At 41.1% G+C, this 25,898-nt stretch overlaps 1 protein-coding gene across 3 annotated transcripts in view; it reads right to left on the bottom strand.

Annotated features, from left to right (window-relative positions):
- Srbd1 (S1 RNA binding domain 1) overlaps positions 1-17,882 on the bottom strand; it is a 161,843-nt gene extending 143,961 nt beyond the window's left edge. For 2 of the 3 annotated variants that reach the window (XM_021652684.2, XM_060363421.1), the window contains exons 1-4: positions 17,770-17,882; positions 9,687-9,766; positions 6,843-7,023; positions 4,532-4,897 (exon numbers count right to left, since the gene is read on the bottom strand). In XM_021652684.2, coding sequence (XP_021508359.1) covers positions 4,532-4,897; positions 6,843-7,023; positions 9,687-9,766 — 627 coding nt within the window. In that variant the 5' untranslated portion in view covers positions 17,770-17,882. Of the gene's footprint in view, positions 1-4,531; positions 4,898-6,842; positions 7,024-9,686; positions 9,767-14,015; positions 14,683-17,769 lie in introns of those variants that run through there. The other variant, XM_060363417.1, reaches the window with a different exon arrangement.
- Between the last annotated feature and the right edge of the window lie 8,016 nt (positions 17,883-25,898).

Below are 25,898 nucleotides of genomic sequence, written 5' to 3'. Positions count from 1 at the left end.
TCACAGACAGAGAGTTGAGATTCCCTCAGGAGAAGACAAGGGCTCCACCCAAAACCAAGAAGCTATCTACAACTGATAACCACTAGCAAAGGAAAAATTTATTTTCTCCGATGGAGTCTCAATTGGTATATTATCCACATTTCAAGGCTGTCACCATGCTCAAGATGAGCAGTTTGGCCATCACAAAACTAACACAGGCTTATTTTTGTGGACTTTCTGTCCCATTTTGCTCTGAGCATTTTTTTTCTTGTCTTACTAGTCTTCTGTATGTATAGTCTGGTTTCTGTTTCTTGTGGTTTTGTGATGATGGGTGGTATTTCTTGGGATCTTTTTGTTTGTCTCTGTTTTTTAAAGAGAAAGGAAGGGTGTGGAGCTGGGTGAATTGCGAAAATCTGGGAGGAGCTGGGAAAGGCACGTAATCAGAATGCATTACATTTAATTTTTTCAATTAAAAATAAAATCGCTTCCTAGTAACAGGAGGGAAAACTGCTTTGAATGTAGAGAGGGGACTAAGTATATCCATATCTTCCAAGTAGGCAAAGGCCATGAAATATTTCAAGGCCTTAAAATGAGTGAACATGTTTCCAACTGACAGTGGAATTAACACTGAATGCTGCTCCTCTGGGTTGCAATGAATCTTTCCTTACTACTTTGCTTCTGCCCCTCACCCTAGCAGTTAGGCACCCATTTCTTATCATGCTTTCCCCTCCTGATTCTCAGCAAGTAAGCTTACCTTGCTCTTGGAATGTACATTACAAAATGCCTTGTCTAATGCGATCTTACTAACAAAGAACTCATCAGCAAACTCAAGTAATCGCCCCTAAAGCTGCTGCTCATGGTGGCTCACACTGACAATCCCAGTAATAAGTAATTTGGGACCAGAGCTAGTTAAGTTCCAGGCCAAGCTGGACTACAGAGTGAAACCCTGCCTCAAAGAAACAAAAACAGATTTAAAACAAAAACAATTAAAGTCCAGGTTAACATATTTCAGAACAAACTTTCTCTCAAAGCCTGGAATCAACTTCAGTGATACCTGTTAGAGAAAGGATACAACCTATGGAATCCTACACTGAGCTAGCTGTCAGTAATTTGTAGCTTTTAGATGGGTTCTCTTTAGCTCCTACTGTTAGTACTTTGACCTCCCTACAGTGTCAGCAGGAAGTAGCCAGAAGAGAATCTATGCCCGTTATTCACTTGTTAACAAAAGGCTGAAATGGTGTGCTTCAGGACCAGGACAAGCAGCTCCAGGTTCTCTCAGCGTTCCCCAGCCCCTTACCCGCTGCCTTGCATGGCTGGCAACCTCTCTATTGACAACCCTCTACCCTAAATTTTCCAGGGTAGAGGCTTCCCTTACTCTTGACCTTGCAATCTGACCATTTTGTTGCTATAATTCTCTCTCTCAAACCCTTGCATGACAACCAAGAGCTGCTTCCAATGAGCCTAAATTTATATACTTTAGCTTACCTTATAAAAAGCAGCCCAAGCTCCCCATTTTTTAATTATAGAAAAAGGGAGGAATGTTAGTATTTTGGAACACAACCTGCTCCTGGGTTACCCAGCAACTTATGATGTCATCATGTGTCACCAGCCAGGTGGCCACACCTGGAAGGCATGCTTACTTTGCCCCTTAAAGGGTTAACCCCAACACGTGGTCGCTCTCGTACTCTCTCTCACACTCTCCTCTCTTTCTCTCTTTCTCTCTTTCTCTCTTTCTCTCTCTCTCTCTCTCTCTCTCTCTCGGTGCCCCTTCCCTTTTCTCTCTCTCCCCATGTACTGCTCCCCCCACCCTCCTAATAAACTTCTTTCAGAGAATATTGGTTGACACCAGCCTCATGCTTTCTAATAAGTAATAACACCTACTATGAAAACAAGAATGTTTCTTATAGTTGTCTCTTGCCATACTACCTTAAAGACACCTGATCTCACCTGAAACTCGACTCTCAAGGACATTTTAGATAGCCTACTCACACATTGCTCATAGACACCTGCCCACCCCTACACACACATACACACACACACACACACACACACACACTAAACAAATGTGAAATCATTTTTTAAAAGCAAGTTCTTGACAGGAACGTTTAATTATGCCGGAGGACTTTAACCAAGATGTCACTAAAGGACGGCAGGGTATTGATAAAAGCCAATACCAGAATGATTTTAGATGCTGCTTTAATCATACAAATCACACAAATATCTAAGAATCACACAGCACATCACACATTTCATGGGGAACACAACCTGATATCAGGTATGGGCTTGGACGCATTGCCTCAGGTGTTTTAGTGTCTTCTGGGCCCCGGAGCTTCTCTGCTCCACAGGCCTCAAACGTGTAGGAAGCCATGGTTTCTTGGATGCCACCTTCCAGGGCCGGTTTGTTAAGGTGGTCTGGGATTGATCAACAGCCATTTGGGAATTGGCTGGTTATTGGCAATCCTGTAGCCTCCAGTCTGCGATTTTTATACTTTATTCCAGGGCATTGCTCAGCTTATCACTCTTTCACATGCATCAGCTGCTAATCAGCTGCCATTACCTAATTTCACTATCTAATGCCTTAAGGGAGCTTACTTAGTTATTGTCACTAAGAGTGTTTCTTAATCTCACCCTGACAGCCTTGCTGTCTTACAAGCTCCTAACGCCTTAAGGGCGTTACCTAGTCACTGTCACTAAAAGTATTTCTTAATTTTACTCCTGACAGCTCTGCTGTCTTACAAGCTCATTACAGTTCTCATCCCTGTAATCTAGAGAAAAATAGTACAGTGGGGCTATATTAATCTCTTCTCCCATGGCAAAGGGTGGGAGACAGGACAAGAAGCAAATTGCCTAGAGAAGGCAGCTCTTCACTATGAATGACTTATTAATATGTCTAAAGCTCAGAGGGCTTCAAGGTCATGGAATCCCTCCTCCCTTCCTCCTGTACACTGTCAACTACCAGAGGTGGACATACCTTTGTAAAAGAAATAAGCTTAGCAGCACTAATAAAGGGCAAGGATAGGGCAGCGACATGTCCACTGACCCTGTGGCTCTGGACCAAGGATGAAGTTTATAGAGGGCCTCAAGGGTAAACTTGGTGCAGGTGGCCTATGATCTACCTATTCTGTGAAAGCATCACCTTGTAAAGCTAAATGAGTGAAGCAAAGGAAGACTTAGAAAGCTATTTACACAGCTTCTTAAGGACTCTCTGCACGGTATATTTCAGTAAAAACAGAAAGCTGAAAGACAACATTCTAAATTCCTTAGCTTGCCAAAGAGAAGAAACACAAAGACTTAAAAACTACTAGTGACACTCTGTAGATAACAGAAAAAACAACAGGCCCAAAACCTGTCCCTCTGAAGAACAAAGGTATCACAAAGTCCCAGTCTTAAATCCCAGAAGCCTTGAGCTCTACAGCAGCAATGTATAACAGAGGAAAGAATTCCTTTCAGAATGTCCTTAGGACAATAAGGAGAAAGATCACCTGTAGGCATAAGGTCACTGTATAATTCAAATGCTGATTTCTGTACCCACCCACCCCCATATCTGGTTTCAACCCTTATTCTGAGAATCTCCTGTCTCAATGTTGTGTAAACACTGCTCTCCAATTGTTCCCCCCCCCCCCAATAAAGCAGCTTACAGCCAATCCTGGAGTAGAGGAGAAAATAGGGCTGGACTTCCTGCCAGAGAGGGAAGGAGGAGCTGGAGGAGGAAGAAGGAGATAACCACAAGGAGATGTCCAGGAGCCACTAGGAGAGTGAGCAGGGAAAGCTACAAAGTAGAAGTATCCCTGGGATGTATGCTAGGAGGAAGCCAAATTAGCTTAGGTGGTTAAAAAGAGTAATAGCTGCTCAGTTGTTTTGTTATGAAGCTTATTATTAAACAAATATTAAAAAGTCTCAAATTATTTAGGTGAAAGCCAGGTTAAGAGAGAAATTGAGTTTTATTGTATAAAAATAACAGTAACAGTTAACCTCATCTAGCCTGAAATGGCCCCAGAATATGTTGGAGCACACAAGGTTAAGGCTCACTGCTCATGAGCCATTCTCAAAAGGAGCTTAAAAAGATGGGGATGGGGGCAGTGGAAAAGGAAAGGAAACCAGGGAGAAATCCTCAAGTTAGGATTCTTAAAGAAACTGTCTTTGAAACATTGCTGGGTCCATGTTCCTAATATACTTCGTGCTTAATAGCCAGGAACTTAATCATGTATACTGCTTTTATAGAGAAATACAATCCAAATGCAAAACAAAAATGTAGAGTGAACCTTTAAGGGCTTCCTCTGTTGGTGTGAAATATTATGATTTTATAATATTTCCCTGCACTGTGATATGCAGGAACACACCAGGGCAACGACCTCCCTTGGCAAGGGCATAGGTCACATCAGTGAAAGAGCTGCTGCTGATGCCAGATTACAAACAGTGGCCACAGCTTGATTCCAGAAATCACTGGCAAACTGAAAAGGGAGGTCAAAACTGCCAGCACTTCCGTTAGTGACCACAGTATGTGTGCCAGTCCAGGACTCACAGCACACAAGTGATACAAGGATGCACTTACCTGCACTATGTCCCAGTTCATTTCCACCTCCTCTGTAATGCTGTCAGGAATCTTGACAGGCCTCCCCTGAGGACATGCTTCGGTCCTGATCCTCTTTAAAGGGGACTGACCAAACGTGAAGTCGTCTTCACCTTCTTCCTTCTTGTGCACACCTTCCCCTGCAGTGCTTGTTGAGGACATCTCCATGTTGCTATTTCCACCTTCCAAGGGGCTAGCATGGCTGCTTTCCTCATCAACTTTCAACCTTTTCTTGGCCCTCTGCACTGTGTTTTTTTGTTTTTTTGCTGCAGTTTTCAGAGTCTTTGTCATATGCAATTCATGATTTTTCTCTTCCAAATTGGCATCAACAATAGGCACCGGGCTATTCTATAATTCACAAAGAGAAAGCATGAGAATTACAAGACTAGAAACCAACTGGTATATTGCTCAGAAGTTAAAAAAAAAAAATTCAATACACACAACAACTTAAATGGACATCAAGGGAACTATGCTAAGTTGGGAAAACCCCATCCCAAAGGGGATTGGAAGTTCAACGTCATCTTCAGTTACATAGCCAGCCTGGGCTACATGAGACCTGTCTTTAAAATAGGCAGATAGATAGATAGATAGATAGATAGATAGATAGATAGATAGATTTGTTTAAGTAAATTCAGACACTGATAAATAACCAATATAATAAGATCAAAGCCAACCATTTAGAAGGAGAAGAACAGCATCCACATACCTGTGAAATTCAGAAGACTACACTACCATCTGCTCAGACAGAAGACCAGGAGTAGAAACAGAGCAGGAGCAGCCAAAGGCAGGAAGTTTACTTTTGTTTTTTCTGAGATAGGGTTTCACACTATATCCCTGGCCACCTAAAACTCATTATGGAATCCAGACTAACTTTAAACTCACAGCAATTCTTCTGTTTTGGATTCCCAAGTGCTAGAATAACAAATGTACAGCACCAGAGCTAGCTTTGAGAGGAGGCTGCCCAGCAGCCTACACAGGTATCTAAGAAGCAATGCACAGCTCCACTGCGTCCTACCAATGTCACTTTACCTGACAGTCATCTCAGCACTGGGGATGGTGGCAATAACGCAAAGAGCTACCCTTAAGGAGCTTAAAGTCACAGGCCGGCTTGTCCATCACTCAAGCAACATAGCACAAACTCAGCTCCCAAGAATGTTTCAGTGAAAATTAAACTTCTATCGGGGATTTTTCCACAATAACTGACAGTGAGGACTGAGAACCATAATAAGTACCTTCTACCCCAATGCCAACCACCACATTTATACTTGAAATGCACAGTAGGCAGCCACTGAGCCTGCACCTGCACTCAAACATAATGGATCCAAGCGGAGACAGGAAGATAAAATGGCTGGGTCTACAACTCACAACCTAATCAAATGAATTGGCATAACTAAAAGAATATACCCATCATAAAGGAAGCCATCCAAGAAACAAAAATAATCTATAAAAGACCAAGTATGACCAGCCTTCTTCTATCTAGAATAGGGCAAATAAAAATCAACAACTAGATTCTGAGTGTCTCAGTCCCCATGACAAGAGAACCTGCTGTGAGATGGTGCTCCAGACTACCTTAACGCCACACAATTACACCCTGCAAGTGTCCCTGAGGTGACCAGGGACAGACCACAGGAGTCAATCAATAAACCCAAACAGGCTTGTCTAATTCCTATTCTCAGCCCATGCTCATCAAGCAAGTTTCTATTTAATGCCCTACTTTGGCCTCTAAGAAGAAAAGTGCTGCCAGTAAGAGTTTCAAGTGCTTGTGATGTAAGTATCAATTATTAAACCAGCATTCAGTGTACATACATCACTCTTGCAAGCATGGCTGATATAAAAGTACCCCTGAGAGGAATATTGGCTTTTGAACTGCTGACTAAGAAACCCAGTTCCATCATTCACTATCTGTGTTCTAGGAGTAAGCCACTTAACATCTCTTGCCTTGGCTTTATCTGTAAAATCAGGAAGGTAGCTGCAGCACTCACAAAGGTTGTAACAATCAACCAAGATCTTCAGACTGAAATGTTGAGCATGCTGCCTGGCTAATAATACACACAGGTATTTGCTGAGATCACCATCCAAACCATCACTTCCACACATAGCACACCTCCTCAGAGAGGACAGTGGAAGAGCTGAAGAAACAGGTGCTGCAATGGTTAAGTATTCCTGAGACTATGACCAGGGAAACCATCACTTTGAAGTCTTTATCATTCGCAAGATCTGTCCTGCTCTGTGTAAGAAACAGCCCCTCCTTGAGGCAGAAAAAAAAGGCCTTCTCACATCTAACACCACCTACCAGCTCCACCTTAACAGCCATGTCTTTAGACACATCATCTATCTGTGGGGTGTTCTTCTTCCCCCTCAACCCCGGCTTTCGTCTGGATTCCTTGGAAGCAGGCTGCTTTCGGTTTCTGGGCACTTTCTTCTGAGGTTCCCAAATGCTATCTTCTTTGTCATCTTCTTCAGAGCCAGACGACCTAGAAGAAAATGACAGGAGAACTTCCAGGAAAAATGAAACTAGATGACAAAGGGAGAAAGAGATATATGCTTCTTAAATAACTGGAAATATGTGATATAAAATGGAGTGATATGGACACAGGCTGTGAACAATTACTCCTAAGAATTGAACAGGTGACTGGAGAGCCTCGTAGGAGTGCCCACTCCATACCACACACACAAATCACAAGTCTCTCCACACTCCTCCCCACACCTGACGAGCATGCACACACACCGGCATGACACAGAAAATCAATCATTACCTTAAGAAACTTAATGGGTCATGTCATACCATTGTCAGCGTGAGCCTTTCAATCTTAACAATAAAAAGCACTTAAGTTCCTAAATGCCAATCAAATCCATTTAAAATGTACTAAGTTATTCAAACCAATGAAAGCACTGAGAAAGAGCCTTTAAAACACCCTAAACTGCATAAAAAGCCAGCACCAAGACCCTTCAACTATTTTATTGAATAAAATAAAATAGTTTTCCTTTCAAAGAACAGACCTCTGCCCTGAACAGATGGGATCAGGTGTAGCTACGTTGCTTTTCCACCAAGAATCAGACTCACATCAAGAGGAATGGCAGCACAACCCTCCAGCCCATCTGATTCACTCTATTTCTCCCCTAAGGAGGCCAGTAGAGGTGGGCAGAAAGACCTGAGATTAATCAATGAGGCTGTCTGGGTTCCTGAATGGTCCCAGCTCTACCCTAAGGCAAGAACCTGACTAAACGACTTCCCAGTTGAATTATGTTCCAAGAAGACATAATGATGGCAGGCCAAACCACTGACATCATCAAAGAGTTCTTTTCAAGGTCTGTAAGCAGCTTGAGACTAAGCAAAACAAAAAACAAAATCACTACTGAGACAGTGGATTCAAAGTGAACTATAATTTAAAAACCAGTGTTCTACCAGATATTTTCTGAGTACTCGGAGTCTGAGGGTAGGAGGGTCACAAGTTCTGACCATGCCTTTCTTCAGTCCTCTTCCCCCTTTTCCTCCCCAACCTTGAAATGTCTTAGTCCTCAGCACTATCTCTCCAGTTTATGTCTTATTCTACAGGTCAATAAAGACACCCCAATTTTACATCTCCAGATGACATTTCCCTTCCAGATCTACATTCAACTAGATATCTAACAATCACTACTAACTTGCTAATGCAAAAAAGAATTCTTGGTTCTAACACTCATATCTATTCCTCTAGTGTTCCCCGGAAGCCTGTAACCATCACCATGTCCTTTCTACTCTACCTTCAGAAATATATCCAAATCAGACTATTTCTCACTTCTACACCAACCTCCTTGCTTCACCTCATACTTCTGTTCTTCTCCCCTTATACTCTGTTATGCACCAAGAAACCATAAAAATATTATACAAACATAAGTCAGCTCAGGTCAGACCACTGCCCACAGCACTCCAGTGACTTCCCAACTGACTTCAAATAAAGCCCTACCACCTCTTCAGAGGCTCTGAGATCCTGTTCCTCAGAGGCCCTTGGATCCCACTCCTCATATAGGCTCTTAGATCCCACTGACACTGATTCCAATCTTACTTTCTACCACTCTCTGATATGATGGCTCCAAACTGGCCGCAGTGCTTTTGCTGCTCCCCAAACACACCAACTTATTGCTGTCTCAGTGTCTTTGTGATTGCTGCTTTCTGTTTGTAACGTAATCTAACTCTTGCTGAGGTACACTCCTTGCTTGTAAGCTTTGGGTCACTAGACTAACATACCCTAACTTAACAAATGGCTTATTTATCTCAGTCTCGGAGGTTCAATTCCAAAATCAGATTGCCCTCTTGGCTTGGGCCTCTGATGAGTCTTTGCAGGTAGCAAAGGCAGGATTTGCTGAAACACATTCACATCTTGAGGAAGAATCTGCTACACTTCTCTTGGTGTAAGAGCCTCAGACTAGGCCCCAACTATTAAAGGTCCCACCACCTCCAAATACCACTACCCTAGTAGTGACATTTGGGGGACATTTATCCAAACCACAGCAACTAGCAAATCTCAAATGGATCTCTTGGTATATCCTATGAAGAACACCATGAACTACTGTATCCAAAATGTCCCTCTACCACAACCACACAGCATGCTCCCTACCCCCTGCCTGCTTTAATTTTATCTTGTAATACTAGTATGAACTAACACTAATCACTTAGTTTTTTAACAAATGTCAGAGGCATATGTTATATAGCAAAGATTTTCAACTGAGGATGATTTTGAGCCCCTGGGACATTTGGAACTGTCTAAAGACATTTTTGATTGTCACATCAAGAACTATTGCCATCTGTTTGGTAAGGGCCACAGATGCCACTACACATCCTACAAAGCATCAGGCAACTACCAACACAAAAGGTGACCCTACACACAGTGTCAATGCCGTATGAGTAAGAGCTACTCTAAAGCAATGTAAACAACAGTTTGCCTTCTTTTACCCCGTCCAGAGTAAACATTAAGTAATATGTTAGTTATCTGCTTTCTTTTTCCTGGATCACAGCATGAGTGCAACAAATAGTTGTTGTATGGATGAAGAACACATGCTTCTTCAATTCAAATGACTTAAGTGTCTAAGTGACAGACTACATTACTTTTAAAATATCCACCATTCCCCCAACAACATATTACACTAATATGCTTACAACTCAGAGAAGAAAGAAAATTCATCTTTGGATTCCACATTCTTGGCCTGTATTTTTGCTCTTCTTGGCAATGAAGACATCTGGAAGAAATGGAACACAAAGTCAGCATAACATGAATAGTTTTATCATTTCGTCTGGCTACAAAATGATTCTCCATTCAAAATTAACACTCCAAAAGCTTTGCTGTTAGAAAATGCTATAGAAGGGAGAAAAACAGAAGATTTATTCACAAGCCCAAACACTGGCTCCTGACAGGATGTAGCCTGCTGATCAGAAGAAGACTGAGCAGCGTTCCAATGGTCTCAAAAGTGGGACCATCTCTTGAAAAACACAAGACCCTACAGGTTTATTTTAGAATTAAAGGTTTAAGTATTCTGCATATGTTGTTTTATGGTGACACTGCCAGTCAAATTATAAAGTTATCTATTAAACTATTTCTTAAATATAAGAATTTTTTCTCTTCTCTAGCTTCTCATAACATTGAAGTGTCTTCACAAAATTAGGAGTCAAACAAATGCCAAACAACTGAGTCAGCTGCAAGCTTATTCCTAAAACAAAACAACATCTTCCTGCAGTATAAATGATTAACCACAATGCCATCACAAATACTTACCATAGTCAAAGGCCCTGCACTAAAAAACAATAAATAAATAAATAGAATTAAGACAAATGACAAGAGGCATCACATAAGTAAATAAATTCACCTAAACTGGTAAGCATTTATTACCCAAAGAATGTCTGTCAAACCATAATACTGCAATAGATGGCATGTTTAGAATCTTTTAAACAAGTTCCTGGACTAGTTGCATATTGTAAGCCTCTGGTTCTAACACTACTTATAAGAGGTGGTAACACCTCACAGAAATACCAAAGAGGTTGAAACAAAGAAGAGCATGCTTTCCAGCAGCTCTGTACAGTGAGTACAGAATTATGAGGCAGACCATTTATATAACAGAAGAACAGTAAAAAACAATCTCCTAGCAGCAGACAGGATAGACACTCTCCCTAATGAATTATAACCAAGGAATACCTATGGGGGGGGGGGTCATGCTTCCTCAAAAAAGTAGTTCTAGCTATTGAGCACAAGAAAAGAGGCAAAAATGACTTCTTATAGACATTTTACCATAATAAAAATAAAATGTAAAAGAGGGCTGAACAGGAATGTGGCACACCTTTAATCCTTGTACTGGGGAGGCAGAGGCAGGAAGATCTCTAAGAGTCCTAGACCAGCCAAGAGCTACATAGTAAGATCCTATCTATAGATAGACAGACAGACAGACAAACAGATAGATAGGGATGGGTGGATGAATGGATGAATAGACAGACAGATAGGCAGGCAGGCGGAAGTTGGTGCCAATTCAAACCAGGTCAGGGAAGATTTTGCATTCACTCTGTAAATGGTAGTGAGACAAATAGCTGCTCCTCTGAAGGAAAGCAAGTTATTTAACTCCCACGCCTTCCTCAGGAGCAAAACCATGCTCTAAGATTTAAACTACACAAAACAAAACTTTCCAAGTTCTTCAAAAAGCAAAGAGACATCTTCAGAATGTTGACAAGGATGAGAAAATGCACGTGTCACTAGGCATGACTGAAAACTCAAATGCAAAAAAAGTAATAGATGTTATTACATAAAAAATTAAAATCCCAAGGAGTCCTTGGGGCATTTGAGAACCAAATCAATTTGTCCTTCAATCTCCTTAAATTTTGATTCTAATTTTTTAAAAAGGAAAGAAGGAGAGAAGGACAGATGGATGAACAAAATGAATAGGAAAGAAAGGTAGATGGATAGCAGAAATGATTGCTGAAATCTTTAGGGGCAAGGGTGAGGGATCTGGGGCTGGGTACACTGTGACAAAGAGTCTTTCTAGGTACCCTAGCCTGCATGTTACCAGGCAACTAACCCACAAAGAGCCTAAAAGTTTATTTCCCAGGACAGAGTCAGCAGAAGACAACAAATGCAACTGTATACAGAGAAAGCGTTCAAACTGATTGCTAATCACCAGTGAGGGCTGGAGATACAGGTCAGCTAGGAGAGTATTTGCCTGGTGTGCATGGAATCCTGGGTTCAATCCCTAGCACCTTAGAAACCAGAAGTGGCAGGGCAGCACTTGGGAGGTAGAGGCAGAAGGATAGGGAGCTTAAGGTTTTTCTCAGCTACAGTGAGTTCAAAGCCACCCTGGCATACAACAGACCCTGTCTCAAAACAAACAAGCCGGGCGTAATGGTGCATGCCTTCAGTTCTTCGAGTTGGAAGCCAGCCTGGTCTACAAAGTGAGTTCCAGGACAGCCAGGACTGTTACATAGAGAAACCCTGTATTGAGAAACAAACAAAATAGCCACCACTTAGATCCTTGTCCTCCAGGAAAGAGAATGGGAAGTCTCTTCCTGGGAAACCTGATCCCTGCATAAAAATCTAAAAGTGCTGGGAAGAAGAGGCAAGGTCAGACAGAAACAGAGGTCAAGACCAGCTTGTGCTACAGGAGACCCTGCCTCAAAAAAAAAAAAAAAAAAAAAAAAAAAACAGTTGGGGGGGGGGATCTAAAGGTGCTAACTTCCCCTTAGGCAACCTTCCCAGGCTCAGCTCACAACCCTGCTATATCCCAGTCTACAGCACACAGTAGCATCAGACCACCTCCACCAAGATCTGGCTTTATACAGTTTGTTATCTCAATCAACTCAAGACCATAAACAGTAAGCAGAAAACTCCAGAATAAACTACTACTACGTTTCCAATTGTACACTATTCTAAAGCAGCAGAATAAAATCTCTATCCTGTTCCACCATGAATTATCCAGTACAAATGATCCCTCTACCCAGCAGTAATTCTGTACACACCAATTTCTGCACGTCAGTGATTTAGCAGTCACTTCAACTGTCACTGTCTCACAGTGCTTGAGTTCAAGAACATGAACAGCAATGCTGACAATTTTATTACAATATTGCTATTCTGTCTTGTTAATGGTTGTTAATCTCTTAATGTATCTAATATATACATTAAGCTATCTATAATAAATATAATATATAAAACAAATATAAAAATAAAATAATACCACAGATATGTATACATAGAAAGAAACATGGGTATATGTAGTTTTCAGTACTGTTAAACATTTCAGACCTCTGTGGGGGAGGGGAGTGCAGCTGAGGTCTTGAAAGGGAAAACTACTACACCTTAATTCAAAACACAGATTATTATATACCAGATTATTATATACTATTGCTCTACTTCAGCCTTAACAGGAAGGTATTTAAAAAAAGAAAGATAAATCCTTGGCCAGTCCATGTCCTAGCTCATTGTCTAATGCTGTGATAAACACCATGATCAAAATCAATTTGATATAGAAAGGATTTATTTCCTTTTACAGGTTGGAGTCAGTCCATCAAGGGAAGCCAAGGTTGAACCCATAGAGGAACACTGCTTACTGGCTTACTCCCAGGCTTTCATTCAGCTACCACTCTTATTCCAGCCAAGCCTGGCTGCTTAAGGATGGCATTGCCCTCAGTGGGCTGGCTCTCCAACATCAATTACCAATCAAGAAAATGTTCCACACACGTGTCCATTGGGCAATTAAATGAAGGCAATTACTCGACTGAGGGAAAGCTCCCTCTTCCCAGGTCTGTGAAGCTGGCAACCAAGATTAAACATCACAGTTAACATTTAGATTAACCTTGGGCCTTTAAAGGTTTCCCTAGAACACATACTTTGGACCACCTCTTTGGTAAATAGTCCAGAGTCAATGTACCACAGAAAATTGGATAAGACATGAGTATCTAGTTACAAACAGAAAAAATATAAGTCAAAAGAAAGATGAGAAAGGAAAATATGTATGGATACAAGCCAATTTCATATAGATCTACTTTTGAAAGCGTATACACAGAAACAAGAAGTTATCATTTGCATGCAACTACCTATGTCAAGTATCTTCTCAGGAACTTGTATACTGCACTTTACCTGCTTCTTCACCTCCATTCCTCCCCATGTCTATAAAACTTGATGGGGTAACCAAAATCTCAGTGACTGACATGTCTCAAGTGCAGATAATGTGTCACAAAACAGGGACACATTCTGAGAAACACATCATTAGGCAGTTCTGTCACCTGAGCATCACAGTGCACATACACAACTAAGACCACTCTATGAGAGTCTCGGAGAAGCACTTTCTGGAGTTGTACATTTCTGTTGGCATCTTGATTAGTTTCTTTAGATGCACAGATTTTAGTAGGTTCATCCTATATTATATGTCTATATGAGTGAGTATATACTGTGTGTGTCTTTCTGTTTCTGGGACAGCTCACTCAGGATGATCCTTTCCAGTTCCCACCATTTACCTGCAAATTTCATGATTTCCTTGTTTTTCATTGCTGAGTAGTATTCCATTGTGTAGATGTACCACAACTTCTGTATCCATTCTTCAGTTGAGGGGCATCTGGGTTGTTTCTAGCTTCTGACTACTACAAATAAAGCTGCTACAAACATGGTTGAGCAAATGTCCTTTTTGTGTACTTGAGCCTCTTTTGGATATATGCCTAGGAGTGGTATGGCTGGATCTCTGACTAAAATGCTCAATCCCCATCCCGAAAGGCAAAGAGGATGGACATCAGAAGAAGAAGAAAACAGGAAACAAGTTAGGAACCTGCCACAGAGGGCCTCTGAAAGGCTCTGCCTTGCAGACTATCAAAGCAGATGCTGAGACTTATGGCCTGTTGGGCAGAGTGCACGGAATCTTATGAAAGAAGTGGGAAATAGTAAAATCTGGCGAGGACAGGAAATCTACAAAGAGAGCAACAAAACCAGAAAATTTGAACACAGGGGTCTTTCCAGAGACTCATATTCCAACCAAGTACCATGCATGGAGATAACCTAGAACCCCTGCCCATGGCAGTTTAGTGTCCAAGTGGGTTACATAGTAATGGGAAGAGGGACTGCCTGACATGAACTGATTGGCCTGCTCTTTGATCACCTCCCCAAGGGGGGAGCAGCCTTATCAGGCCACAGAAGATGACAATGCAGCCACTCCTGATGAGATTTGATAGACTAAGATCAGAAGGAAGGAGAGGGGGACCTCCCCTATCAGTGGACTGCGTGAAGAAGGGGGAGAGAAGGTGGGATTAGAGGGGAGGAGGGCGGGGCTTATGGGGGGATACAAAGTGAATACAGTGTAACTAATAAAAGTTTAAAAAAAAATCCTAATTCCTCTGTCCCAGACTTAGATTCAGATTTATGGGCTGGAGAATTGGCTCAGAGGTTAAGAGCACAGGTTCTCTTCTAGAGGTTTTGAGTTCAATTCCCGGCAACCACATGGTGGCTCCCAACCACCTATAATGTGATCTGATACTCCCTTCTGGCACGCAGATAGAGCACTCAAACATTAAATAAATAAATCTTTTTTTTAATGATTCAGATTTATATAATAAACTGCCTCTGGAGGTCTCATAGTTTCCCAAATTTGACACATACATATTGGGATTCTTGATAATCATTTCTCCCTAAATCCTGTTCCTACTCCTCTTTCCAGTCTCAATATCCATCCATTTGCTAAAATTTTGAAGACTTCTAACAGCTTCCCTGAGCTATAACACAAAATACCCTGCCCATGCTTAAAATGTTCAAATATGCTAAATTTTGATATATGTAGACACATTTTCACACTCAAAATAAGGAGTCCACTGTCCACCAGTGTTACCTGTAAAGCCAAAAATGAGAATCTCTTTTCCTCCATCTCCAAAATCCAGTCCATTAGTAAACTATATGTATTCTTCCTCCAAAACATATCTTACTTCATTAGTAGCTCCAGCTAGCCCCTAGTCTCTTTCTGTCTTCCATTGCTAGAGCAGAGGATGAGACTCTGGGAGGTAATTAATAAAAACAAAATTCTTTTGCATAATTCCAGAAACTGGTAAAAAGGTCTTCTTTCTGCATTATCCGGAAACAGAAGGCATCACATGGCTCATCTAATCTGCATTACCTTGCAAAGGCTCTCCCTCCAAACATATGAATCTGGGGATTACGCTCTAGGTACTTAGGGACACAAACCCCAGTAGTTTCCATCTCTTACCTAGACTACTGCACGGACTTCTCAGCTGACCGTAAGCTCTTCCTCTCTTGCTCCTACACCTAAAATGTCCTGAAAACGTTCAATGACTTTCCACCTTGTGCTTCCAAATGACTCAAACTAAGATGCTCTTCAGGAATGACACATTCCACTTCTACTACATTTACGCCTTAATCTCCCTGCCTGTTTCTAGTCACCATCTTTCCCACACCAAGTTCACTCTACCTGAAATACACTATTCCTATTCATAGCAAACATCTGGCTACTTCTTGCCCCTTAGATCTAACCATTCTTTTACCTAAAATGGGGTTTTGTATCCTGTTTTTCCCCTTCTATCCTGTACACAGTAATATACAAAGGATGCTAAAAGCACATAGCATTCTGGCACTTGGGGACGCAGATGCAGGTAGATCACTGTGAGTTCCAGGCAGGCCTGGTCTACAAAACAAGTCCAGAACCGCCAATGCTACACAGAGAAATCCTGTCTCAAAAAAACAAACAAACAAACAAAATCCACAAAGCATTTTGTTTTCTGCCTGATCCCCTCCATTCAGCAAATTCAGGGAGAAAAGGAATACATTTGTTCTCCTTCAGTACCCAAGAACCTAGAATCTAACAGCTGATCTCTAAGTATTTGCTGACTAAATATTTGTTCAAATATGCTCTCTTGAGCAGGGCATGGTGGTACACACCTTTAATCCCAGCACACATTAATCCCAGGCATGGGGATGTCTATGAGTTCAAGTCCAGCCTGGCTACACCATGCCAAAAAAAAAAAGAAAGGAAGGAAGGAAGGAAGGAAGGAAGGAAGGAAAGAAGGAGGGAAAGAAGGAAGGAAGGAAAAGAAAAATATGGTCTCCATGAAAATAAATGCATTTCGATCACTGTTAGGCAGTGCCATGGATAAAACTGACTGTTATCTGGAAAAGTTGCTGGTACATAAGGCCATTCCTATTCTTTAGTGACTGGGAATATTCTCTCTTCTGAGTTATTTTATCTCTGTGGGGATGAGCACATTTCAAATTTAGAGTTGCTCCGGTGACAGGAGGAGGCACGAGAAACTAGGAAGAAAAGAACACTCACTCACACACACACTCACACCAATATTCTGAAAGGGGAAACCTTCTAGCCCAATGGTTCTCAACCTTCCAAATGCTGAGTCTCTTTAGTTCCTCGTGTTGTGGTGAGCCCCAACCATACAGTTATTTTCGTTGCTACTTTATAACTCTAATTTTGCTACTGTTGTGAATCGTAAATACCTGATAGGCAGGATGTCTGATATTTAACCCCTTTGAAAGGACTGGTCAACCCCCAAAGGGGTCGCGACCCATAGGTTGAGAACCACTGGTCAAAAAAACCTTAAAAGGCATCTGTTTCCCTAAGGGGACCAAAAGTGCTTCAAATGTCAGCAGAGATCCTCACATGATTACAAAAAAAAAGAAAGAAAGAAAGAAAGCCCTACCTAGCAGGAGAGTGGCTGCTGTCACTCTGAGAAACCCTTGCTGTGCTCTTATGAATGAGACTCCTGAGACTCAATGGGATGAAGTGCTTTACTCAAACGGTAGAGGTACAAGACAAAAGTCCTAGAACTCAGGGCCACAGGCACCGAGACTATCCCCGTTTCTCATTGCACATATATTAACGACAAGCTGCCGTGTGGGAAACTGCTTAGCGTTCTCATTCATCCTTTTCCTCAGCTGTCCGAGTGCCTCCTCTGTGCCGGAGCACTACTGGAGAAGCAAGTGCTTCCTCCCTCACCTCAGACTCTATGGTCAAAAAAAATAAAAGTTTAACAAGGCTCGCCCCATTTTCTCACGCCTACCAAGCGCTAACAGCTGGTGCATACAAAGGATTTTCCAGGTGTAGACTGTGTGATAGACAGCTGATACCAAAATGTGGCGAAACTTCATTTTAAAAACTATTCTTTCACAAACGAACACTCAACGTTAAGTGATCCCCCAAAACGCCGGGGTCGAACGCCAACTCGGGACAGCCCGAACCACTGCCGCCAGGGCAGACGCAAAGCTCACCTTCCGGCCTGGGGAATCAGGAGACAGGGGCTCTGTTGCAGAATCTTCCGGTTCCCGCCGGAAGTTTTTTCAAACTCCGGAAGTTCCGCTTTGCTAGCCCCCCCTCCTCACCCTACCTCCGGAGCTGGACTACCAGGGCGGGGCGGGGCGGGGACGGGGGTGGGGACGGGGCGAGGAAACTTGAATCTGTGGGGAATTTGGCCACGCCCTTACCCAAAGGACCGGGTTACGGTTTGGCAAATGTACAACCACCTCTGTGCTTCCCTTTTTCCGACCTCTCTTGGATGGGTTCTTTTCACCCATCCTTTTGTTTTGGGTTTCGTTGTTTTGTGTTTTTGAAACAAACTTTCACCCTGTAGCCCAGTTCGGTCTTAGTTCGCCGCGTTGACTTGCTACAGCCTCGGCCATAAAGCCCATTTCCATCTTTTTTCTTTCTTTTTTCTTTTTCCTTTTCTTTCTTTCTTTTTTTTTTTTTTTTTAATCAGGAACGGTTCTTTTCATTGCATCATTCATTGGTAGTGGTAAAGGAAAAGAAGGTAGGCTCTTGTCACTTTTAAACGTTAAGTGACGTCCTTACTCGTGTTTTCAGTGTATTTCATTGTTTTCTAGACTGAAATAATGGGTTTTGCATCACTTTATGAAAATGTCGGAATATTTCCACCGTTGGTAAATCCTTATTCACATTGATTTACTTGATCAATGTTAGCTGGAGAGCCCTCAACATCTTACTCTGGTCCCAGGCAGTTTAATATACTGCTAAGTACATCCATTTGGAAGCTCAGTCGTCTTAGAAACTTCCTAGAAGATTTGTGCAAATTGCATTTTGACTTTGGACCATCTCCAAAGTTTCCTTAGGTCCCATCTCCAATTAACCCTCTACCTGTTAAGAGACCAGAATACTGGAAATAATAGTCACCTGATCATTAACTTGAGGCAAACACAGGTCTTTCCCAGAGAATAAAAAAAAAAAATAACGACTCCATTTCATATTCAGAGGCATAACCACAATTCTGATAAACTAGCTTACTCAAGTTTTCCTTTATATTCAGTGTCCCTGTTTTCCTTGCTCAAAATGTAAAAATAGCTTGACATATGTACTTGTCAAGGAAGCCTAGCAAGCCAGTTTGGATCCCTGGAACCATGTAAAGAAAGAACCAATTCCACAAAGTTGTCCTCTGACACAAAAATAGCTTCTGCCTTTTAATTAAATTAGGCTTAAATAACCTTTTGTCCAAAAGGAGGCAGATTTTTGTTTTGTTTTGTCTTGTCTGTTTTGGTCACATCAAATGCCCAAGCTGTTGCATAGTCAGTTCCTCGTGAATAGAATGGCAGATTCTGTACCTGGAACCACAAAGAACTCCCCTACCGCTTCTGGGTTAGGAAGAGGCCTGATTTAAACCCTCTGTGACAACCTGAATCCTACCTTTTTCTCCCCCAGTCATTCCAATTTAAAAGCTATAATGAATTCTCCAGCAATTCTTTTTGTTTACATTGAATACACCTCAAAATAAGTTCCCAGAGGAAATTAAAAATTACTTTTCTCTTTCAGTGTCAAACTTTTCATCAGCCCCACTGAACACTAAGCTCACAAAAACAATATAAGAAGTTTTAAATCAGAGAAGTGGGAGTGTAGTTGTCTAGATTAGAATTTCAGCTGTCAAGCAGAGCATGACCTGCAATCCCAGCTTGAGAGCTGCAGGTACAGCCTCAGCTATATAGTGAGTTGGAGGCCAGCCTGAGCTACATACAATTGTGTGTCAAATAACAGCGTCACAGATCAGAACCCATGAATGGACTGGTAAGAGAGCTTAATGAGTAAAGGTGCTTCTGGTAAGTCTGATGAACTCCAGACTCCACATGGTGGGAAGAGGGAGCCTCCTCCTTTAGGTTGCCCTCTGACCTCCATACATATGCACCTGTACATACACACAAAAACATGTAAGTAAATAATACGTAATATAAAATTTTTTAAAGGTGGATTTATTTTAGAAGAGTCTGAAAAGAGCTTTATTCTATTAATCTATCATTACCAGGGACTCTGGTATGCAAGGTATGAAATGATCCAGGAGTGGGCCTTGCTATGGGTCCAAACCCTGTCTTGGAAAAAAAAAAGTATGTTTTTGTTTGTTTGTTTGTTTGTTTGTTTGTTTGAGACAGGACTTCTCTGTGTAGCCCTGACTATCCTGGGACTCACTCTGTAGACCAGACTAGCCTCAAGCTCAGAAATCTGCCTGCCTCAGCCTCCTAAGTACTGGGATTTATGGCATGGCTCTACAAAGTATTTCAACATGATTCATTCCCTGAAGAAATTTGCACATAAGTCTAGAAACTTGATACAACCCAAGCAAGGTAGTGAGATTTATGGCTTGTGTTAAGCAGGCAATAGCCACAGTATACAGTGAGGAGGAGAATGGGAGTTGAGCAGCATATTGTTGGACTTTAACCAACAGCAAGGTTATTTGCCTTTCACATAGGACATAGAAAGAATTACTGTAATTCAGTGAGAATATGGACAACACAAATTGAACTCCTCTTCCTCCTCCTCCTCCTCCTCCTCCTCCTCCTCCTCTTCCTCCTCCTCCTCCTCCTCCTCCTCCTCCTCCTCCTCCTCCTCCTCCTCTTCTTCTTCTTCTTCTTCTTCAATTTCTTCCACTTCCTCCTATTCTTCCTCCTCCTTCTTCTCCTCTTCTTCGGAAGTCACAAGGAGATGAAACTGGGAGGACTGGAAAGTGAGTATGAGCAGAGTTCATGATGTGAAATTCCCCCCCCCAAAAAAAATTACTAAACTAAGCTAAACTTTATAAACTAAATAAATAAAACTAGTAAGGTTTTAGACATGAGACACCTGGGAAAAATAAAAGTTGGGGAAGAATCATCTAAAACTATGCTTGAGGTGGCTTACTCCAAAGGCAAGCAAGATTATCCAAAGGCCATTTCCCTTGGAATTCTGCAAGAGAGCCACTCCCACCACAACTGTCAAGGAGAATTTGTAAACCCTTAAGTATAAAACAGGCCCCTACATTAAAACTGCCTTTTCTCTTGCAGCTATTGTCCAATCTCTTGTTTACCTTTGGGTCTTAAGTACTGAATTCCAAGAAATTCCAACTGGTTTTGACTTACAGCCTGGGATACTTTGGACACTCACCTGAGATTATGTTTTAAAGTAATTAGAAAGTGTTTGGGAAGTGTTAGACTTTGCTTCATTTTAGTGCCCCCAACATTAAGGTCTCCTATGGTACTCACTGGTTCATTACCACTTGTGTGTTATTGCCTTGTTTGTGAAATGTTTCTCTGGGTTTTATATTGCTGGGAAAACATAAAAAACAATTTTAACTATGTACCATTATTGACGACCCACTTTATGCCAAGAATTAATTCTTTTTGCATGTTCCTGTGTATTCATTTCACAAATGAACTAAATGAAATTTTGTTATCTTTTTCATAAATGAGAAAAAGACCAACTATAGAAGGTAAGTTAATTTATCTAGGTTCACATTTGATACTAAGTTGCAGACCCAGGATTCAAATTCACCATCTACTTTGCTTCATAAGAAATCCATACACACTGGGTGTGGTGGCACATGCCTTTAACCCAGCACTCTGGGAGGCAGAGGCAGGTAGATCACTGTGAGTTTGAAGCCAATATAATTTACAAACCCAAGTCCAGGATAGCCAAAGCTACAATGAGAAATCCTGTCTCAAAACAAAAATAAAAACTAAAACAAAAGAAATCCATAGAGCACCAACTTAAAAAGAACCTTTCTTCTTTTCTGCCACAGTTCTCGTAGTTCTAGTAGGTAACTAATAATGTTTGACAAGTAATACTCAATAAAATAGTAGACCAATTCCTAGACCAGAGTAAAGGGAACCTTCCCTCATGCTAGAAGCATAGCTGCAGCAACTGCCCCGCAGAAAATAGGGCCATCAATTAAAACATACTGTACTTTTGAAGATGCATCCAATCTACAGCTGGGCGTGGTGGCCCATACCTGTGATCCCAGTGCTCTGGGAGGCAGAGGCAGGCGGATCACAGGGAGTCTACAAAGTGAGTCCAGGACACTCAAGGCAACACAGAAAAACCCTGTCTTAGCACCTCCCCCCACCCCGACAAGCAAACAATCTCATCCTTAGAGTCAATCACTTACTGTAATGATTCTTTTTCAGTAGATAGAACGGCATTATTTCTGTGTGTGTCTATCAGAGCGTTTCCCAAAGACCTTTGAACTTAGCAGATGAAGGATGATCTCTATATGATGTGGGTGAGCAGTGTCCAGTTGTCTGGGACCTAACTAGAACAATAAAGGCAAAGGAAAAAGAAATGCTGTTTTCCATAGCTAGACCATCCCTTTTATCCTGACCTTGGAATTCGAGGACTTGCATCCTTTTGATCACCAGTTTCTCAGGATAGATTCTGGAGCCCCTGTATTTAGTGAGCCACGCTCCCAGCTTCCCTAGATGGACTATTGCAGGACAGCCTCCATAATTGCACGAACCAATTCCTGTAGTAGATCCCCTCTGTCTGCCTACCTGCTTACCTAACTGTTGGCTTACTTTTCAAAAAACTCTTTAATTTACATTTGTTTTATCTTTTTCTCCTTACTCCACCCCAATCCCTTCCAATACCCCAACATCAGGTAGGAGAAAGGGTTAGTAGGAGAGGGGGTATAGTTCTCTTAGATGCTTCCTACTGGTTAGGGTTGTCAGGTTCCTTGCAGTCAGTCAGTCCTCCTTTCAGAAGATCTCCAACTTCTTGTCTCACAACAGCAACCAGGAGTTACAGGGGAGAAGCAGCAGCAGCCTTGTGCTTTTTCAGAGCTCCATACTCTCTGGGCTCTGGCATTTATTCCCTCTCCAGGGTCCTCAGATTTAAACTATCTGCAGCTGGCAAAGAGCTCCTCTCAGAACCTGCATGAGGCAAAAAGCCTGCTGCTATGGACCATCTGAATCAGTCCCACATCCCACGCCTGGGACCAAAACAAAAACCTGTTTATATCCACAACACCTGGCTACATAACTCATCTATGCATCGATCACATTGGCTCTATTTCTCTGGAAAGACCTGACAACTATGAACAGTAATAATGAAAGTGAGTTTCTAGCTATACAACATACAAATTGAGGTGGTTCTTATTTCATGAATGTGCGTAGAGGTTTCCATTCCACCAGGAGCTCTCAGTCCCAGACAGTAAAACTCATTGACCTCAATGAACTTCTTTGAATAATTCAGCCAGAAATTTACAAATTTATTGAAAAATCTAAGAGATTGGAACACAAAACGGGACTGCCTCTGTTTCATAAATAAAAGGGGGGGGGCGTCCTTGGTATACCTTCCTAAAGTCTTGCTAAGTAACCTAGACTGCTATGTGGAGTTCTCAAACTTAGGACAATGGACTGTCATGTTACTCTTTTGGTCAGACTGAAAGCAGCAGTTGTGAGCCAAAAGTGATAGTCTAGTGTTTAAGCCTGATTTTTAACCAATATAAGTTTGTTAGCCTTGCTTATAAAAGAAGAAAGATTCAATGAATCAAATTCCTGAGGCTTGGTTAAATATCAAACCAATCTGGAGGAGGCATAAATTAAACCTAAAAAAGTTAATTGTGCAGCTTTTTAAAATAACCGAGATCAAAGGGATTACATGTATTTAAATTTCTCACATGAAATAAATGATGAAACCCACACATTGGGTTATATTATAGAATGTAATTTCTATTTTGAGCTGAAATTTTGGAATTGATAATGTTTTACTCCATTTTATTTTTTTATATATCAAAGTATTATTTTACTAGATACAATTAAAAACAAAATTAACACTCAGGTAAGCTGGAGAGATAACTCAGTTGTTACGAGCTGCTTACTGCTCCTACAGAGGACCTGGGTTCAGTTCCTAGGATCCAAGTAGCAGCTCACAACTGCCTATAACTCCTGTTCCAGGAGAGTCAATGCCTTTTTTTTTTTTTAATCTCTATGGGGATCAAATAAAAACATAGACAGTAGATAAATCACTGTACCTACTGAGAGGTTCACTATTCTACTCATCACTTGTCTAGCAAATTCATAAGCCAGGAGTCATTTGGTTGGTTGCAATTAGACCTATTATACAATTTCCTCCTGATAAATGTCTCATCAGGGACTGCCTCAAAGATCTAAATTCACTAAACCAGCTGAGAGCCACGTATGGAAGCCCCAGAGGGCTCATTCAGATCCAAATGCTGCCATCTGGTTGAGTTGCAGGCAATAGATGAATGGCAGCATAGGGAGCTTGATTTAAGTTGGTTTGGTCTAGACTAATCCTAAGTGGACATAGCTATATGTCTTTTATATATCTGAACTTGATCTTAGATAGATCTAGTAGTTTAGGCCCAAATTCTAGCTTAGTAAACAGTGAAAAAAAAATCTGAAAACATTTACTTGAGGGTTAAAAGCCTTGCCACACTCACTGAGGACCTGAGTTCAGTTCACAGTACCCATGCTGGACAGTTCACAATGACCTGTAACTCCAGGGGTGTCCAATACCCTTCCCTGGCCTCTGTGGGGATCTTCCCATGTATGCACACACACACACAGGGAGATACACAAACAGATACATAAATAAAAATGAAGCAAAACTTTTTAAAAAGTTTACTGGAAACATTCAGTAATTCTTACAGTCAAAAATTTAATACTAAAGTATTCTTATAGTAACTTAAATTCTTATAGTATAGAATTTAAATTAAAAACAATTGTTTATCAGATCAGTTCATGTCTAAGTACATGTACACTTTATTTTTTTAAGTCAGGTATAATTTACATAAAGTAAAACTCAACATATGTGTGGTATTTGTGTTTAATTCTTTGAGACAGAGTTTCTCTCTGTAGCTCAGGCTGGTCTTGAACTTGTGATCTCCCTACCTCAGCCTCCTGAGTACTGTACATGAGTACACTACCATGGCAGGATAAAATTCAACTTTTTTATTCTAACAAATATATACAGTTGTGTAATGAACAGCATACTTAGTCAAGTTATGGAACATTACCATCATACCCCACATACACACACCAAACAAAGAAACAAACAAACAAACCAAAAATCCACCAATGCTTTTTTGTAGTTAGTACTCCTACCTGACTGGAAATCACTGATCTGCTCTCTAATCTAACAATTTTACCTTTTCCAGAATCAGAATTTCACAGGCTAACCATTTCAGGCTGTTTTCTGTCGGTGCTTATAATGCCTTTGGGATTAATGCATTTCACTGCATGTGTCAGTAATTCATTTCCTTTGATAACTAGTTAGTTGCATTCCATTGTGTAGCTCACTACAGTTTATCTATTCCTCCTGTGGGCATTTACATTGTTTCTACTTTATGACCATTATGAATAATGCCGCTGGAGCAACCATATACACGTGTCTGTGTGGACAGACGTTTTCATTTCTCTTGTGTAAATAAATATCTAAAATTGGGATTTCTGAGTACATAGTATGTGTGTTTAATTCTATATGAAACTATATTAAAATTGTTTAGCACAGTAGCTGTAATATTTTTCATTCCTAGTGCCTAGGATTTAAGTATGAAAATGACTCCCGTAGGCTCATATATTTAATCACAGACATCTGCACACACACACACACACACACACACACACACACACGTAATAAGTACACAAAAAATTAAAGTATTTTTTAAAGGTAACAAAATAAAAATAATAAATGGATAATTGTAATTCATCACAGGCAACTACCAACATAGCACACAAACACACAAATTCTTTGTTAAGGCAACTTTTATTCGCCTGATATAATTGTCATCTTGTCTTACCGCCTTTGTCTGCTAAGCTAGGCCTAGTACTGGAAGCTTCTAGCCTCCTTACAATCTTATCTAGACCTAAAATGTTTCCAGCCTCTGGGACTTACAGCTGAATAAGCTTACCCTTTCTAGTTCTTTCTGAACTCTGGCTGGCTGGTTCAACTCAGCTGTTCTGGCTCAGAACTCCTCCTTTCCAGATTGACTGATTCAGTCTGGCTTCTCTCAGTTTCTCACTGAATAGCTCTGCTTGGCCTTTAACTCTAACAATCTCTTCTAATTTTCTGGCTCCTCATTCTCTGTCTCATTCTTTTTTCACCTGTATCTGTAAAACTTTCCCAGTAATAA

Source organism: Meriones unguiculatus, chromosome 1, assembly GCF_030254825.1.
Source record: "Meriones unguiculatus strain TT.TT164.6M chromosome 1, Bangor_MerUng_6.1, whole genome shotgun sequence".
Classification (NCBI taxonomy): domain Eukaryota; kingdom Metazoa; phylum Chordata; class Mammalia; order Rodentia; family Muridae; genus Meriones; species Meriones unguiculatus.
This window is presented reverse-complemented; position numbering and strand designations above follow the sequence as displayed.